The 15,879-nt window shown below is 37.9% G+C and overlaps 1 protein-coding gene and 1 long non-coding RNA gene across 2 annotated transcripts; one reads left to right on the top strand and one right to left on the bottom strand.

The window, feature by feature from the left end:
• Nucleotides 1-469: 469 nt before the first annotated feature.
• On the top strand, nt 470-10,381 carry LOC114032907 (cytochrome c oxidase assembly protein COX11, mitochondrial-like). The gene is made up of 4 exons (XM_027848370.1): nt 470-718; nt 3,356-3,511; nt 8,398-8,523; nt 8,982-10,381. Exons 1-4 carry the CDS (start codon nt 470-472, stop codon nt 9,162-9,164), a joined length of 714 nt encoding a protein of 237 aa, XP_027704171.1. The 3' UTR covers nt 9,165-10,381.
• A 69-nt stretch (nt 10,382-10,450) lies between these two features.
• On the bottom strand, nt 10,451-15,282 carry LOC114032908. Its single transcript, XR_003567900.1, has 5 exons — nt 15,212-15,282; nt 14,340-14,445; nt 13,853-13,928; nt 12,318-12,384; nt 10,451-10,828 (listed from the first exon to the last, which is right to left on the bottom strand). It is a non-coding gene; the product is annotated as an uncharacterized LOC114032908 (long non-coding RNA).
• Between the last annotated feature and the right edge of the window lie 597 nt (nt 15,283-15,879).

Here is a 15,879-nt window from a genome sequence, read left to right as displayed (position 1 = left end):
TCTCCCTCTCACCTGCCTCCTTTCATTATCAGGGACTGGAATTCCCTGTTAGTGTCGGGAGAGGTAATTAAGTGGGGGGGGGTGCAAGATGCCCGCGGGGTCTCCCAGCGAGCGGGTACTCCAGCCCCAGACCCGAGAGGAGTGGGCTGGCAGCGAGGAGCCCACGCGAAAAACTTCAAGCTTAGGAGTTTGGGGGCCGGATGGGGAGGGGCTCGAGCCCGGGAGCGAAACGCGAACTCACCCACAATCCGGCCGCCCGGCCGCCGTAGCGCGTTCCCTGAAGCCGAGGCTACCTGAGGAGCCGCCGCCGCTGCCGCTGCCGCCGCCGCCGCAGGAGAAGGTTGGAGAAGCCGCGGCAGCCGACGCCGTACTCTGACGTCACCAGGCCCCGACAGCCACTCCCGCGCCCGCCCGGATCTCGCGCTAGCCGGGGCCGGAAGTGGGGCTCGGGCGCTTTGCCCGGGTTGCCATGGCGGTGTTTGGGCGGCCCTCCTGGAAGCGTCTCGAGGCTTGCTGGGGGTGGTGGGGCGGCCGGGCCGCGGCCCCTCAACAGCGGCAGCCGTCGTGGAGACCGAGGAGCTCGAACCCGTTCACCCGAGAGCAGGAGCAGGAGTGGCGGCGGCGGAACCGCACCGTGCTCACGTACGTGGCCGCGGCCGCCGTGGGCATGATCGGGGCCTCTTACGCCGCCGTGCCCCTTTACCGCCTCTACTGCCAGGTAGGACGGCCTCGGGGAGCCCGGGCCCGGAGGCGGAGCTGCGCACCGGACAACTGCGGCCAGAGCGGGAGGGACCTTCCTGGGAGCGATGCTGGGTCTGGTGGAGAGGACCCGGGTTGGAATCCCACCTCGGCCCCCCACGCACCTGTGTGACCTTAGGCAAGTCATTTCGCCTCGCCAGGCCTCAGCTTCCTTATCTGTAATATGGGAGTAAAAAGTAACTGCCCCTCATTGCCATTCGATGTCCGGATCAAATGAGATAACTTCCGTAAAGTGCTTTGCAAACTTTTAAATAAGGCGCTGTGTGAATGCGAGCTATGGTTGTTCAATCCAGTGGCTTTTCTCACTGTTTATTCTCTTTGAAGCTTTTAATGCTGTTGACCAGCTCCCTGTTCAGGAGATTCCCCTCCTTTGTCTTATGTGACACCCGTCCGTATTACCATTCTTCATTCATTCAGCAAACATTAAGTTCAGTTAAAGAAACATTTATTAAGCACTTACTTTGAGGGGATACAAAAAGAGACAAAAGACAGCCCCTGTTCTCAGGAAGCTTACAGTCTAACGGGGAGATAACATACAACCAAATATACACAAGGCAAGCTGTATACAGGATAAATAGGAAATAATTAAAAGAGAGAAAGCACTAAAACTAAGAAGGGGTTAGGGAAGGCTTCCTGTAGGTGGGATTTTAATTGAGACTTAGAGGAAGCCAAGGAAGTCAATAGTTGGAGCAAAGACAGGGGAGCATTCCAGGAATGGAATAAACAGCCAGAGAAAATGCTCGGAGCCAAAAGATGGAGTGTCTTATTCTTGAAACAGCCACGAAGCCAGTTTCACTGAATCAGAGTATTGGAAAGGCAAGAGGGGGTTAAGTTACGAATATGTGGTGTTTGTCGCAGAACATTGTGTGGAGCCCTGGGGGAAATGACATTTAGAGAAGATACAGCTCCTGCTTATTAGGCAGCTAGGAGGCACAGCTGGACTTGGAGACCTGACATTCCCAGTTAATTGCCAAATCTTGTCAGTTCTGCCTTTGCAGCTTCTCTTTATATCTCTTCCCTTCTCAACTCACACAACCACTTTCCACTCAGGCCCTCCTCACCTCTCCTCCGGACGATTGAGATAACCTAGTCTAAACCGACTTCCCTGCCTCATATCTTTTGCCTGCTTCAGTTCCTTCTCACCACTGCTGCCAAGTAATTTTCCTACAGTGCAGGTCGGACCATGTCACCTCCCTACTTGATGAACCCCAATGTCTCCTCTAGGATCAAATATAAACTTCTCTTTATTACTTAAAGTTCTTTAAAACATGGTTCCATCCTGCCTTTCCAGCCTGATCACACATTACTACTCCCGTGCATTTTATGGTTTTTGCTGTTCTTCACACTTGACAGCCCATGTCTTTGCACTGACTGTTACCTCTTCCTAGAATGAACTGCTCTCACCTCCAGCTTTGAAAATCTCTGGGAATTTCCTGTAAGATTCAACTCAAGTGCCACCTTTTGCATAAGGCCCTTCCTGGTAGTACTTCTATCTCTCAGCCCCTGCTTATCTTATATCTGCTTTGTATGTTTTGTAGATATACATACATACATACATATATACATACACACGTGTGTGTATGCATGTTGTTTTCTCTTTAGAATGTATGCCCTTTGAAAACAAGTACTCTTGCTTTTATTTTTTCTATATACATGCCTAGCACAATGCCTGGAACATAGTAAATGCTTTCAACTGAATACAAGTAGATTGATGTAAAACTGGATAAATGGCTGGACCAGTGGGTCCTTAGGGATGTGACCACTAGAATAAAACCCCAGAAACCCTTTGTTTATTAGTACTAGCTTCTGCCTTGTTCAGTGAACTGAATTAGAAATTAGTTACGATGTTCCACATTTAAAAGTAGAGTAATTGTAGGCATTTCATACTTATCTTAAAAGGTGCACTGATAGTAACAAAAAATGGTAGCAGAGCATGTTTATATATTTTGAAGCAATTAAGAGCACTGTCACAGTTATGATTAAAGGCATTTGAAGACTTATTTTTTAAATAGTAGTTCAATTCACCATTGGGATTTGATGGAAAGAAACCATGTTTTGGGACTTGAAGACTTGGTTGAAATCTTGGGTAGGGGGGCAGCTAGGTGGAGTCAGGAGGACCTGAGTTAAAATCCAACCCAGACGTTTAACTGTATGACCCTGGGCAAGTCACTTAACCCCAATTGCCTTCCCCTCCCCCCCCAAAAAAATTCTTTGGCCTTTGAGGTACCTTCTGGCTGTAGATCTTTGTTGTTCAGCTGTTTCTGACTCTTTGTAAACCCAGTTGGGGTTTTCTTGGCAAGGATACTGGAGTGGTTTGATATTTCCTTCTCCAGTTCATTTTACAGATGAGGAAACTGAGACAAACAGGGTTAAGTAACTTGCCCAGAATCACACAGCTAGTAGGTGTCTGAGACCAGATTGAATTCAGGAAGACCAGTCTTCTTAACTCCAGGCCCACCACTCTATCCTAGCTGCCTCCTTTAGATCAGGGGTCCTTTAATCCTATGGTAATGTTTTAAAGGAATGTTTCGTGATTATGATGAATCTTAATAAAAATCTTGTTTTTAATATATTTTATAATAATTTTTTCCCTCAGACCACAGGACTTGGTGGGTCACCTGTAGCTGGTCATGCTTCAGACCAGATTGAGACTATGGTACCTGTTAAGGATCGAATCATTAAAGTCACCTTCAACGCAGATGTGCATGCAAGTCTCCATTGGAATTTTAGGCCTCAACAAACAGAAATATATGTAAGTGACTGACACATTTAATAGTCCATGCTGAACATTAGAAAGAACCTTAAAAGTTTGTCATTCAAACCCCTCATATTGCAAATGAGTAAACTAAAGTCCAGAGAGGAATGACTCTCCCTAGGACATCAGGAGGGGTCAGCATTAGAGGTAGGACTAGACTAGATAATAACTAATTCAAAAATGAATTCTTGTTACTTTAAGTAATTTCAGGTCTTTAGAAAATCACTCATCTACATATTTATAAATTATGACCATATTAATCACATTAATGTGTTTCTCTCTTTCTTATCTCTGCCTAGTCTCTGCTTCTTTCTCTCCTCTCCTCCCCATCCCCCCCATACATTTTTTCCACCATTGTTTCCAAGAATTGAGTGAATCAAGGTTTCAGGAACTCCTGGATTCTCATGAAATGATCATGATGAGCTTTAGTATCACTGCTATTAAACCTTGATTAAAATACTTGCTAAACTATGTAATCTCTTTAACTGAGAGCCAGAATGCTTTTTTTCCCCTTTATTTTCAATCCCCCTTACTTGGTCTTCCCTCCAAAAACCATTAGCTGGCTTTCATTCCTCTTGTTTCTTCCTCCCTACTCCCTCCTCCTTATTTGCCCACAAACATGGTGAGTTGTCTATGATCCTAGGTCCTTAAACAACCTTTCCTTGACACTTTATTTTAGCCAGTTATTCTCCTCCTCCCCCCTCCCATCACTGCCAAACTTCTTGGAAGTTTTTACACTTAATGATGCCTCTACTTCCTCCTCATCTACTTTCTCCTCAATACCTGTCCTCACTACTTTATGAAACTGCTCTCAAAAAAGTCACCAACAACCTTTTTAAAAGTCCCTCCCACTGACCTTTTTTTGCAGCATTTGACACTGTTGACCATCTTCTCTTTTTAGATACTTTCATCGCCCTTGGCTTCAGAATCAATACAGTCTCTTGGTACTCCTCTTACTCCTTCCCCTACTCCTTCCATTCACTAACTCTTTGTCCTTTTCTCTACCCCATCTTAAAAGTTCTGTCCCTAACATCCTGATATCTGAGCCATGTGGTGGATAAGTTTGAGAATGGACTAGAGAGCATGCGATACTAGGCTTATTTAGTTTGGAGAAAAGATTTAAGGGAGATGTAGACTCAGTGTCACTCTGTCTACTCTCCATCCCTTCAGTGATTCACTCATTCCTTAGTGTGTTTCAGACCTTTTCTTTTCTCTCCCAAACCCATCTTATGTTGAACAGAATTTAGCCTTCTCTAAGGAGATTGAGGGCATCCTGCCTGAGTTTCTTCCAGTTTCTCTTCTCCATTCCTCAGTTCCTGCTGCAACATTACCTTTTTTTTTTTTCAGGCCAGGAAAATGGAAGTATCACTCTTCTTCACTAAGCCCTTTACATAGGTCCATGATCCTATTCCCTTTATCCTTTTCTTGATTCTGAAGTCAGCTCCTCTTTCTCAGGGCATCTTCAATATTTCCTTCTTTCAGTTTGCTTCCTATTACTTTCCAAATGTGCTCAGATATCTAATATCTCAGTCTTTTTTTGATCATTCTACTCTAGACACTGGCCCATCTTTATCTGCAGATGCCTTCATTTTGTCATTGTCCAGTCTTCTCAGCCCTTTGAAATCCAGCTTCCTGCTCCCTCACCAATGTCCTCAGAAACCCTGAAGATATGGTCTTTTTTTTTTCAGTCCTCTTCCTCCTTGACCTCTTTGCTGCTTCTAACATAATTAATTCCTCCTGTTTAATGGATATTTTTTCCTCTTCCGTTAATTTGAGGCTCTTCTTGCCTATCTAATCACTCCTTCACCACCCTCTGTCTTCTTCCTGATTTCTTATTTGCTGGTGTTTCCTAAGGGCCTGTCCTTGACCTTCATCTCTCTTTACATCCTCTCCTTTGGCAGTCTCTTTCATTCCAACTCACTCTGTTGAAAACTTCCAAGTCTGTACACCTAGCCTTGTTTCTGAGCTCTAGTCATATATTTCTAGCTGCCTTGTAGTTGGATATCCCACTGAGATGTCCTGTTGTGTCCTTCCTTTTGGGCAGTCCACACTCCAGCCCTGCTTTACCTTTCTTTCTAGTTTGTCTACTATTGCTCCACCAGGTGATAGGCCTGTATTTGCTCTTTTCCATTTTAACCTGTGTTCCACAGGCAGTGTGGTGTAGAAACTAGGGCAGTAGAGTCAAGGGAGGCATGAGTGTGAATCCCACCTTATGACACTTGAGTGTGACCTTGGGCTAGTTAATAAACTTATTTGTAAAATACGCGTGATAATACCTACAGTTCTCTCTCATGGAGTTGTTATAATAGTAAAATGAGTTATTACATTTAAGCACTTTTTGAACCTTTAAGTATCCCATAAATATCAGTAATTATTACAGCAAAAGTGGTCTACCCTGTCTTCTGTGCCTGGTCATTCTAAACACTATTCCCTGTGCAAGATGACCCTTTCTCCCCTTTACCTGTTGAATTCTTACCCAGCTCAAAGAGTGTTGCCCCAAGTTCTCTTGGTTGGGAACATCTGACTTTATATAGCATTTTTTTTTTTTTTGGCAACTCTACCTCATTTATGCCGTCATAGTTATTTGCATTTGTTCCCTATCTGCGCACTGTACTTTACACCTCATGAACCTTGCCTAATCCAAACTTTTATATTCCCTAGTACCTAGCCCAGTGCCCCACACACATAGACGCTTAATCATATTTGTTCAGTGAATATACAAATGAATGATTGACCTAGGATCAATGGGGGAAGGTTGCCAAGAAGCAGATGTTGGTCCAATAGGAGGAAGAACTTCCTGATGATAGAGAGCTGGCCAAAATTGAGATTATCTTCCTCAGAAGGTAGAAAGTTCTCCAGTGCAGGAGCTCTTCAGGTAAAGGCCATATGGCTGCTTGTCAGGATCATTGTAGAGAAGGTTCTTGCTCAGGTGTGATTGGAACTAGATGAAGGTAGTATCCCTTCTAACTCTGAGTCATGAGTCTTAGAAGCTTTCCTGAATCCTCTCTAAATAGTAATAATCTCCCTTCTATATATACACTCATCACAGAGAACTCTTTTTAAACCTCTCAAATGTACCTAATTTTGTACTAGTTATGTTTCTGTCTCATAAGAGTAGGCACCATATATCTGCTTCACAACAGGGCTTTGCACATAAGGCACTTAATGTATGTTGAATTTAACTGTTGTAGAAAATCTTTAAAATATATTCTTGCTCCCTGCCCTGCTCTAGTAAGTTTGTAATCAGATTGTTTTTGGATACCTAAGGCCCTTTCAGGGCTTCAGATTCTTGATGATCCTTCTCATTAGAAGGTAGATGTAGAAGACATAAGAAGGAATCTGCATCCATTTCAGTACATACTTTTGAAATTCCTTTTAAAAATAAATCTTTTGTATGGTTTATTTAAGAGGTAATGTACGTATTGGGTAGAGAGCTAGCCTTAGAGAGCTGGGTTCAAATTCTTCCCAGACTGGCTGTGTGACTCTGGGCAAATTATGGAGGCAGCTCTCTCTTAAGTTGCAAAGAAGTGGTGACCTGTACTGGTAAAGGGGGTGTCTTCATCTGGGAATTCTCTATACCAAAGAAATCAACAAATCCAGTCCCCATCCCTTGTAATCTCTTGTTTAAAGTCACTGGTCTTAATCACCTAATAAAGAACACACATTAAATGGGCTAATTTGCATCCACATTTAAAGAATTCAAGTCTGTAAGAAGACACTGAGTCAATGTCTGCATGGTGGAGACCTGGGTTTAGAATTCAGAGGTTCCCAAACTTATTTGGCCTACCTCCCCTTTTTTTAAAAAAAAAAATTTACTCATTGCCCCTCTGGAAATCTACTTTCTTTAATCCTTTATTCATTCATTTATTTATTTATTTGAAATTTGCTTTCTTTCAAAAAAAATGTAAAATATTTTTGAAAAAAAAATGTATCTTAAATTTAAGAATTTATTGTAAATTTGGGGTTTTTTCCTGCATTGAAATTTTGATGATGCAATATTGTATCATGTAACCATGTAGTACTGTAAACAATTCATTACATGTACATATTCTTGCCAACACCTACTGGACTTTCAGACAACGTGCAACAGGCTCACCTGCTCACTTGCTTGTTAAGACCTGTTGGCAGGACCTGACCACTGATTGGTTATAACTTGCAAATTGTGTTTTTTTGTTTGGAAAATAATGTAATCATTACAACCTTAACTCTGTTACATAACAGATGAAACATATACGAATGGTTTTTCAAAATTTTCTTCTCTTCTTTCCTTATGCTTCCACCCCCCCCATTCAATGCCCCCTGATTGCACCTGAAGCTGCTACTGCTCCTTCCCCCGCACTGTTCCAGCATCCCCCAAGGAGTGGTATCACCCACTTTATGGTTTAGATCCTGGCTCTGCCATTTATTGCCACTGTGGGCATGGCATCTCAAGGGTCTCATCTATAAAATCACAATAATAATGGGTTTGTTTTTTTAATTGGAAAGGGTTTCTGTGAGGAACATAAAAATGATATTCTTGGTTTGGGGTTTTCATTGTTGATATTTACACGTTTTAAATTTGAATTTTTATGGGTAGTGCTTCATATTCGTTTATACAAACCTTAGGTCTTACAAGTCTTATCAGGTATTAGTTATTGAAGTCCTGCTCTCAGGACTTTGACATTTTACTTAGCTGTGCTCGGCCTCCATTTATACAGCTACAAAATCAGGGCTTGGACCAGCTGATTTCTTTTGACTTTCTCAGTTCTAAGTCCTATTCTGTGATTTCAGTTATGTGTTTGTTGGTCTGACCAGTGAGATAAATGATTAAACTGATAGGCAGTTGAGGGCCAAAAAGTTAAATTGTAGACAAAGTACATATATTTCTTTTTTCTTCAAAACAGGTGGTACCAGGAGAGACTGCACTGGCATTTTACAAAGCTAAAAATCCTACTGACAAACCAGTAATTGGAATTTCTACGTATAATGTTGTGCCATTTGAAGCTGGACAGTATTTTAATAAAATACAGGTATGCTAAATAAAAACTCATAATAAGGTATAGATAGCATAACTGCCATCTCACTAAATTTGTTACTATATTTTGGATGGTTTAAGAAAAAATTAACATAAAAAAAGAAAAAACTAAAAAAGAAATAAAAAAAGAAAAAATTAACGTAATCTTGAAAGTCATACTACTCCAAAAATAGAAGCATAAATTTATTCAAAGCTTTGAGGTTTTTCCACCTGCGTTACTTGTTCAAGATTTTCAATGATTGACCTCCAGAGCAACTTAAAGCTCTCATGGCAAAGGGCCGTAGCTATCTAAATCCAAGTTTGGCCAGTAGTCCATCAAATTTCGAAATTGTATCTTATCCTAGGGTGATAAAGTAACAAAAATAAATTGGAATACTGTTTTCAGTGTGGATCTTAGAATTATATAGCTGTAAAAGTAGAAAAGTTAATTCTTTCTTCCTTTTCAATTTCTAGTGCTTCTGTTTTGAAGAACAAAGGCTTAATCCTCAAGAGGAAGTAGACATGCCAGTATTTTTCTTCATTGATCCTGAATTTGCTGAAGATCCAAAAATGGCAAAAGTTGACGTGATCACTCTCTCTTATACGTTTTTTGAAGCAAAAGAAGGACATAAATTGCCAGTCCCAGGTTATAATTGAAATGAAAAGTATCTTTCCTTTGCCCTTAGTTCTTGTGTCTCAGTTTTATAAGTTTTTGAAAAATCATGTTCTCAGGTCTTTTTGAAAGAGGGATATTAGTGGGAAAAGCCAATTTTTATTTTAAACCAGAATCACATGTACTTGTAATGTTTTTCTCGCAAACTACTTTTTTTTTTTAATCTTTTAGTCTATATGAGACTCTAAGAATGGAGATAACACTGAAGAAAAATCTGGGTGCAAAATTCAATTTAAAACCATATTTGCATATTTGTAAAATAATATTCAAATTATTCTCTTTTGGGGGTGGTATATCAAAAAAAGAAAAATCTGCTCAATTCCATAAGCATGCAGGTATGGAGCTGATGATCTGCTAAAGTCGCATAAGTACCATAGCTGTTTTTAGATCTAAAATGGTGTGTTAATAGATCATCTCATTCACTTCTTCTGTTAAAGATAAAGATGCTGAAGCCATGAGAGATGAAATGATTTGCCTAACATATTACACAGCTAGTTAGTGGCTAGAACCCAGGTCTCCCACCAGCCAGATCTTTTCATTATGTCATCATGACCATCTTGAAATGTATTTTGCTACTAGTTTGTTTTGTTTTTTATCTGTCTCTGAAGTCAGTGACCTTTAAAATGGCAGATACATCATTATTCAAAATGAATCAAAAAGAAGCGTGGTCAATCAGTTCCAAAATTGTTGCCCTATGATAATTTTCCCCAGAGTAGTACTTTATCTAAGAATTGAGAAATATTTTTCTACTTTTATTTGGATTCTTACTTCAGAGGCTTTGGGTCCATTGGCCTGTGGTAACTTTCAGGCTAAGCTAATAACCCTATGAAGTCTTTTTAAAATTCTCATTGCATGGTCAGTGTACAGAAGCAAAAGGGTTACAGTCTAATTCAGTACAAAGAGCAAATGTAGGATTTGAAATTTAAGCTCTTTAAATTATTTTTTTCCCATTAAATTCAATTGCTATTTTATGTGTGCAATACTTACGTATTTTAATTTTGAAGTAATTGGTATGGGAAGAATGACCTTGTTAATTAGAAATGAAGTATATTTCTACCAGATTACATTTATAGTGAGGGTTCCAAACACGTGGATACTAACATCTCACTGTTTGTATGGTACTATGTGCTTTTTCTTGGCATCAAAAACTCTTTTGTGAAGAGGCGATGTTAACTTACATATTAAATTATTTTTAATATTACTTCTTTTTGTCTACTTTTCCTTTAATACTACTTACCTTTATAACACAGATGTATAATTTCAGTGTATTTACTATGAACAAAATTTTTGTTCTACAAAGGATACATCTTACAGTAAAAAGAAAAGAATATATTTTATTTTAAGGTTATAAATCATTTAAAAAGTCAACTTTATATATTTTCTAATGACTGTTACAAACATGAAATGTAAACTACAATAATTAAATGCTTTTATGCCCTAGCTCAAAATGTAAAAGCCAGAAATATTTTCAGAAGTGCAAAATTATTTTTACATTCAATTTTAATTAAGTGAAGGCACTTAAACAATATTTTTCCTGAATTACAGTTCCAGCTTATCAAATGTTTTATGATTTATTCAAGAAGTAATAAAATAGTTTTCATCTACTGTATCACAGGGGTATGATGATGATGGATTTCTCTAAAAAGATCTGCAAAAAAAAAAAGTTAAAATGCTAAATGACAATTTTTTTACCTATATTAAAGGTGGTTAGAGAATGGCATATATCCACAAACCTTTAATGAGCATTAAACCTCTTTCAGGAATTGTGCATATTACCAATTAAACTTATGCAATCTTTTAGACTTATCTTTTAAAAACTTACTTTGTGAAAGAGGAAGTTTATTACTTGTGACACTCTTTACTAGGTAAATGATCACTAGCCTAAGGTGGCTGGGCAGGAATTTTATAGAAACAAAAAAAATAAACCCCAAGATTTTTTTTTACAATTGACCTTCAAAGTATTATTGTGAATTTTACTCTGCTTTGTGATATTAACTAAGAGATAAAAGGAATGGATGCCAAGAAAACTCTACATGGGGTCACAGAGAGTTGGACGTGACTGAAAATGACTGAACTACAAGAAGGAATAGCACCTGGACTGTGATGTTACTAAGGAGCAGAAGCCAGTCAATAAAGGATAACTAAGTTCTACATGCTAAAGAACTTCTATCATTTACATCGGTATGCTCTTCTATGCCATAACCTTCCCTTTTAAAAAAGATTTTTATTGATATCTTTTGCTTTTATATCACCTAAATTTGTCCCTGTATCTCTCCTTCTAGAGAACCATCTCTTATAATAAAGCACTTAACTTTCCTTTTTTCTGTCATCCCAGGAAGCATTCCTGTACTTCTCATATATAATATACATACCCATGAATATATGTACATTTTTAAATCAAGTCATATTTTTCTAGAAATGATTTCATCTATCCTGCTTTTATTTCTGTATTTGTCTCATCCCATTACATGGCTATGTCTAATTATATTAAAACACCAAATTAACTGCATACTTCCAAATGAAAGGTCTATATTTGGGGTAATGGGTCACCAGGAAATATATTTTATAAAAGTTGTAAGTAAATTCCTGTGCCTCTGATCAAACTCTGACACTGCCATTGGACTATATAGTTTGTGTTAATATTGATGTTAATATATATTAATATTGATGTTAAACATATATTAATATCAACATTAATTATCAGTATTAACACATATTAACAATCTATGAATGTCAACGTTCATATATTGATGTTAATAGGTATTAAAATAACGTGTAAATTAGTACATTCTGATTAAATAATGAGTTGTAGCGAATGTAGCCAAGGTTTCACTTTAGTTACTGACTATCTCAAGTCTCTAATAAATTTGAGAGATTAAGCAAGTAACATTTATATTTCATGTGCTGACACTTTATTTTTTAAAAAATTACCCCCATTTTACAGATGAGGAAACTGAGGCATGTAACAGGTAAGTGACTTGCCCAGGGTTCCACAACCAGGACATGTCTGAGGCAGGATTTGAACTAGGGTCTTCCTGACTCCAGGCCCAGCACACTATAAAGTGTCCCACCTAGCTGCCCAAGCTACTGACACTTAAGGAATGTAACAAATTATCCCAACAAATTGAAATACTTACCTTTCAACAGTTTGTGTGATTCTGAATTGGTTTATAGCATTTAGCATCAATGTCTTCATAAAGAGCTCTGCAAACAGAAAAGCCATGGTTTTTTCAATTTCATTTTACTAACTAAAAAGTGAAAACTATTGGTATATTAAACAAAAATTTATTCATTTTAGTCACAATGAAATGTGTGTAGGAGTTAATCTTTGAAACTGTAAATCTAAGAGGCTAAAATTAGCTACTAAATTGACTATACATTATTTGTTGTGATTTTAAAATAGAACATGAAAGCTTTTAAAATTAAATTATCTACTTGTTTTCTGTTTTAGGCTGGATAGACCAAACTTGTCTTTAAAACCATTTTTTTTAATAAAATTGAACTCTTCTCCAACTCATGGAATTTACATTAAGTGATTTTCCTTGCTTATTCATACTATTTGATATTTTAATGTTCTAATCAAGGTTTGTAACTTTTTTTGTCACGGACCCTCTTTGACAGACTGATGAAATCTATGGATCCCTTTTGAGAATAATGTTTTAAAATGCACAAAATAAAATATAGAGGATTACAAAGGAAACACCAATTATACTGAATTATCAAAAAAATTGTTAAAAGTTCACAGACCCCATTTTAAGAATCCGTATTGTAGATAGCTGTTTTTAATTACATGATCATATATACACACATATATAATATACACACCCATGCATATATGTACATTTTTAAATCAAGTCATATTTTTCTAGAAATGATTTCATCTATCCTGCTTTTATTTCTGTATTTGTCTCATCCCATTACATGGCTATGTCTAATTATATTAAAACACCAAATTAACTGCATACTTCCAAATGAAAGGTCTATATTTGGGGTAATGGGTCACCAGGAAGTATATTTTATAAAAGTTGTAAGTAAATCAAAGTTTAAACCCCAAAACATTATTTCAGTCATTCTTGTTGAGAATCTTTGAGTTAACTCCCATCTAATCAGAAAATTAAATAAATACTCCAATCATACCAGTTAAAGCTCTGCTATTGTGCCATTGTGGTTAATGAATTAGTTATCTAACAATACTGCTGTATGTCAGTAGACTAAAACAAGTTTTAAAGTATTCATGTCCTATTAGGGATAAAGAAAAAAAAAACTAGACCCTTAAAAAACCTAAGAACTTTTTGTATTTTGGAAACATCTTTTAATTACTAAACTTTACCTAGGGCTATCAAACTGCCAACTACTGTTAATTCACTTGAAAGTGCCCTTTCTCAGGCCAAAAAAGGCCTAGATTTCATGTACTAGTAAGTAGCCCATTAATACACACTTTACTTCATAACTTTAAAAAAAAAATAGGGGTTGCAAGTAAGTCACAGGGTTGAGAACTACATGAACATTAAATCTCAAACAGCCTCTAAATGAGGCGATAAGTCATTTTTAATTATGCCATCAAATTTCACCAAGACCTAAGCAAAATTAAACCCATCACCAAGTCCTATAGACTATCTTGTTAAAGGGAGGAGACACAAAAAATGAATGAAGGGTTTTTAGAAAAACTTACTCGGTAGCGGCACCTGGAGCCAAAGGGTCAAACTCCATTACCTCATAATAATAGGGTGGCGGAAGATCATTCCCTGCTATACATTTAGGAAACAAGGAGAGAAAGAAACGCAAACCGTGTTTTGTAACAGAGAATTGGATAAGCATTCTTTTTTTATATTTAAAACCACCAATACAAGCCAATTCTAATATGGCATTGATAATTACAGACACCCTATGTAATGCAATCAAAACAGTCAACCAAATTCCATATAACAAAATAACGTGGGTAGTCCGTTGAAATTTGTCAGTGGAATTTGACATTTATTACAAAGTAAATCTCATGTAACTCAAATTAGGAAGAATGTGGAATTTTAAAATTGCCACTTGAAGGATACACAGTTGCTAGTTTATATTTTCCTAATGTTTTAGGTTCCCTGTGCTCAGAACTCAAGTTGATACAGTCCAGAATGATCCATTTTAGAAGCAAATTTTAAAGTCTCAGTTACCTCGTTGATTGCTAGACGGAGCTGGAGGCCTATGGCTTGAAGGTCCAGCATGGCCAGCCTGAAGGTTGACTGGCTGCATCAGGATTGGATTTAAATGTGTTACGATCTAAAGGAGATAGGACAAGTAGACAAAGAAACCAGTACAGAACAGAGTGTAATGGATCAAGATTCTCTGATGTAATTTTCAACTTAAGTATGAAGTATTTTTTATTATTTTTATTACTAGGGTTCTATGTACTGTCACCAGTTAGGTAATTAATAATTGACTCCTGTTTGTAAATTATAACCACCTCCACTACTTATGGCTACCCTCTGGTATCATGTTATTCTCAAGTCAGACCAGACCAGTTGTCTGAGGGGGAAAAGGAAGGAGAAAACAGATTGCAAGGTATAGGGAAATTTTTTGTTTGTTCGTTTGTTTTTTAAAATAATTAAGCCCAAAGAGAGATGTCCCCATTGAAATAATTGCTCTTAGTTTGAGAAATAAATCAATAACAATATGGGCTATGGTGAAAGGTGTCATCTCTTCCAGCCTCCTAGTCTTGCCTCTTTTTTCTGAGAACAAAATAGAAGTTGCAAAAGAAAAAAAAAAAAAGAATTGAAATGGACAGGGCCACAGAAGGTCCGCATGTTGACCAAAACATTTTTCTCAATAACTTGGTGTGTGTGTGTGTGTGTGTGTGTGTGTGTGTGTCTGTGTGTGTATATGTGTGTGTGTCTCTTCCTCCCCTCCCCCATTTTGACCAGGAGGGACTGCTGAATGCTTGGACCTGAATCTGAACACTTGGACTAGGATTATGAATTAACGAATGAATGAATGAGTAAAATATTTATTAAGCATTTACTATGTGCAAAGACTATGAAATACTTACATTGTCATACAGATGACCCGAAGAAATGTTTTGATCTGTCCTTTGAGGAAACCTAAGATAGTGGAATAACAATGTATGATTTCCACTGTCAACCCTACAGTTATTCCTCCAACAAAAACCCTTTACCAAGCAATCTGCAAGGCCTTTGTCCTATAGTCTCTATGGAATATAAAGATTTGCTAAAAATATGATAGTCTCTGTCCTCAGGTAGTTTATAATCTTGCTAGGGAAGGTTGACACCTATAAATAACCATGATACAAAAGAGAATATTGACTAAGCCATAAGGGATATGTCAAGTTAAAGAAGACTACTATTTAATTCAACAAGCATTAAATACTGAATATATCAATATAATGCTTTAAGAAAAATTATGGAGAAAATAAGACCACCTTCCCAATTATCAAAGAGGCAGTTTACCATATTGACAGCAGGAATGTATTAGTGTTCCCCATATACATCACAGTCCCTCTGAGTTTCACTACCCATTTGCTTATAAATGCCTGACTAAGAATGCTGTCAACTTCCAAGAGAAAGAACACTGGCAAAGCCTTGCCTTCCAGCAGCAGTGACAGAACCACTTCTAGCAGAGTAGTTTATGAATGCCAAAACAGCTTACATTTGCATAGATTTGTCAGACTCATGAAGAACTTGCCTAACAACCATTCTT

Source organism: Vombatus ursinus, unplaced genomic scaffold (genome assembly GCF_900497805.2).
Source record: "Vombatus ursinus unplaced genomic scaffold, bare-nosed wombat genome assembly UNPS02005898.1, whole genome shotgun sequence".
In the NCBI taxonomy this organism is placed as follows: Eukaryota; Metazoa; Chordata; class Mammalia; order Diprotodontia; family Vombatidae; genus Vombatus; species Vombatus ursinus.
This window is presented reverse-complemented; position numbering and strand designations above follow the sequence as displayed.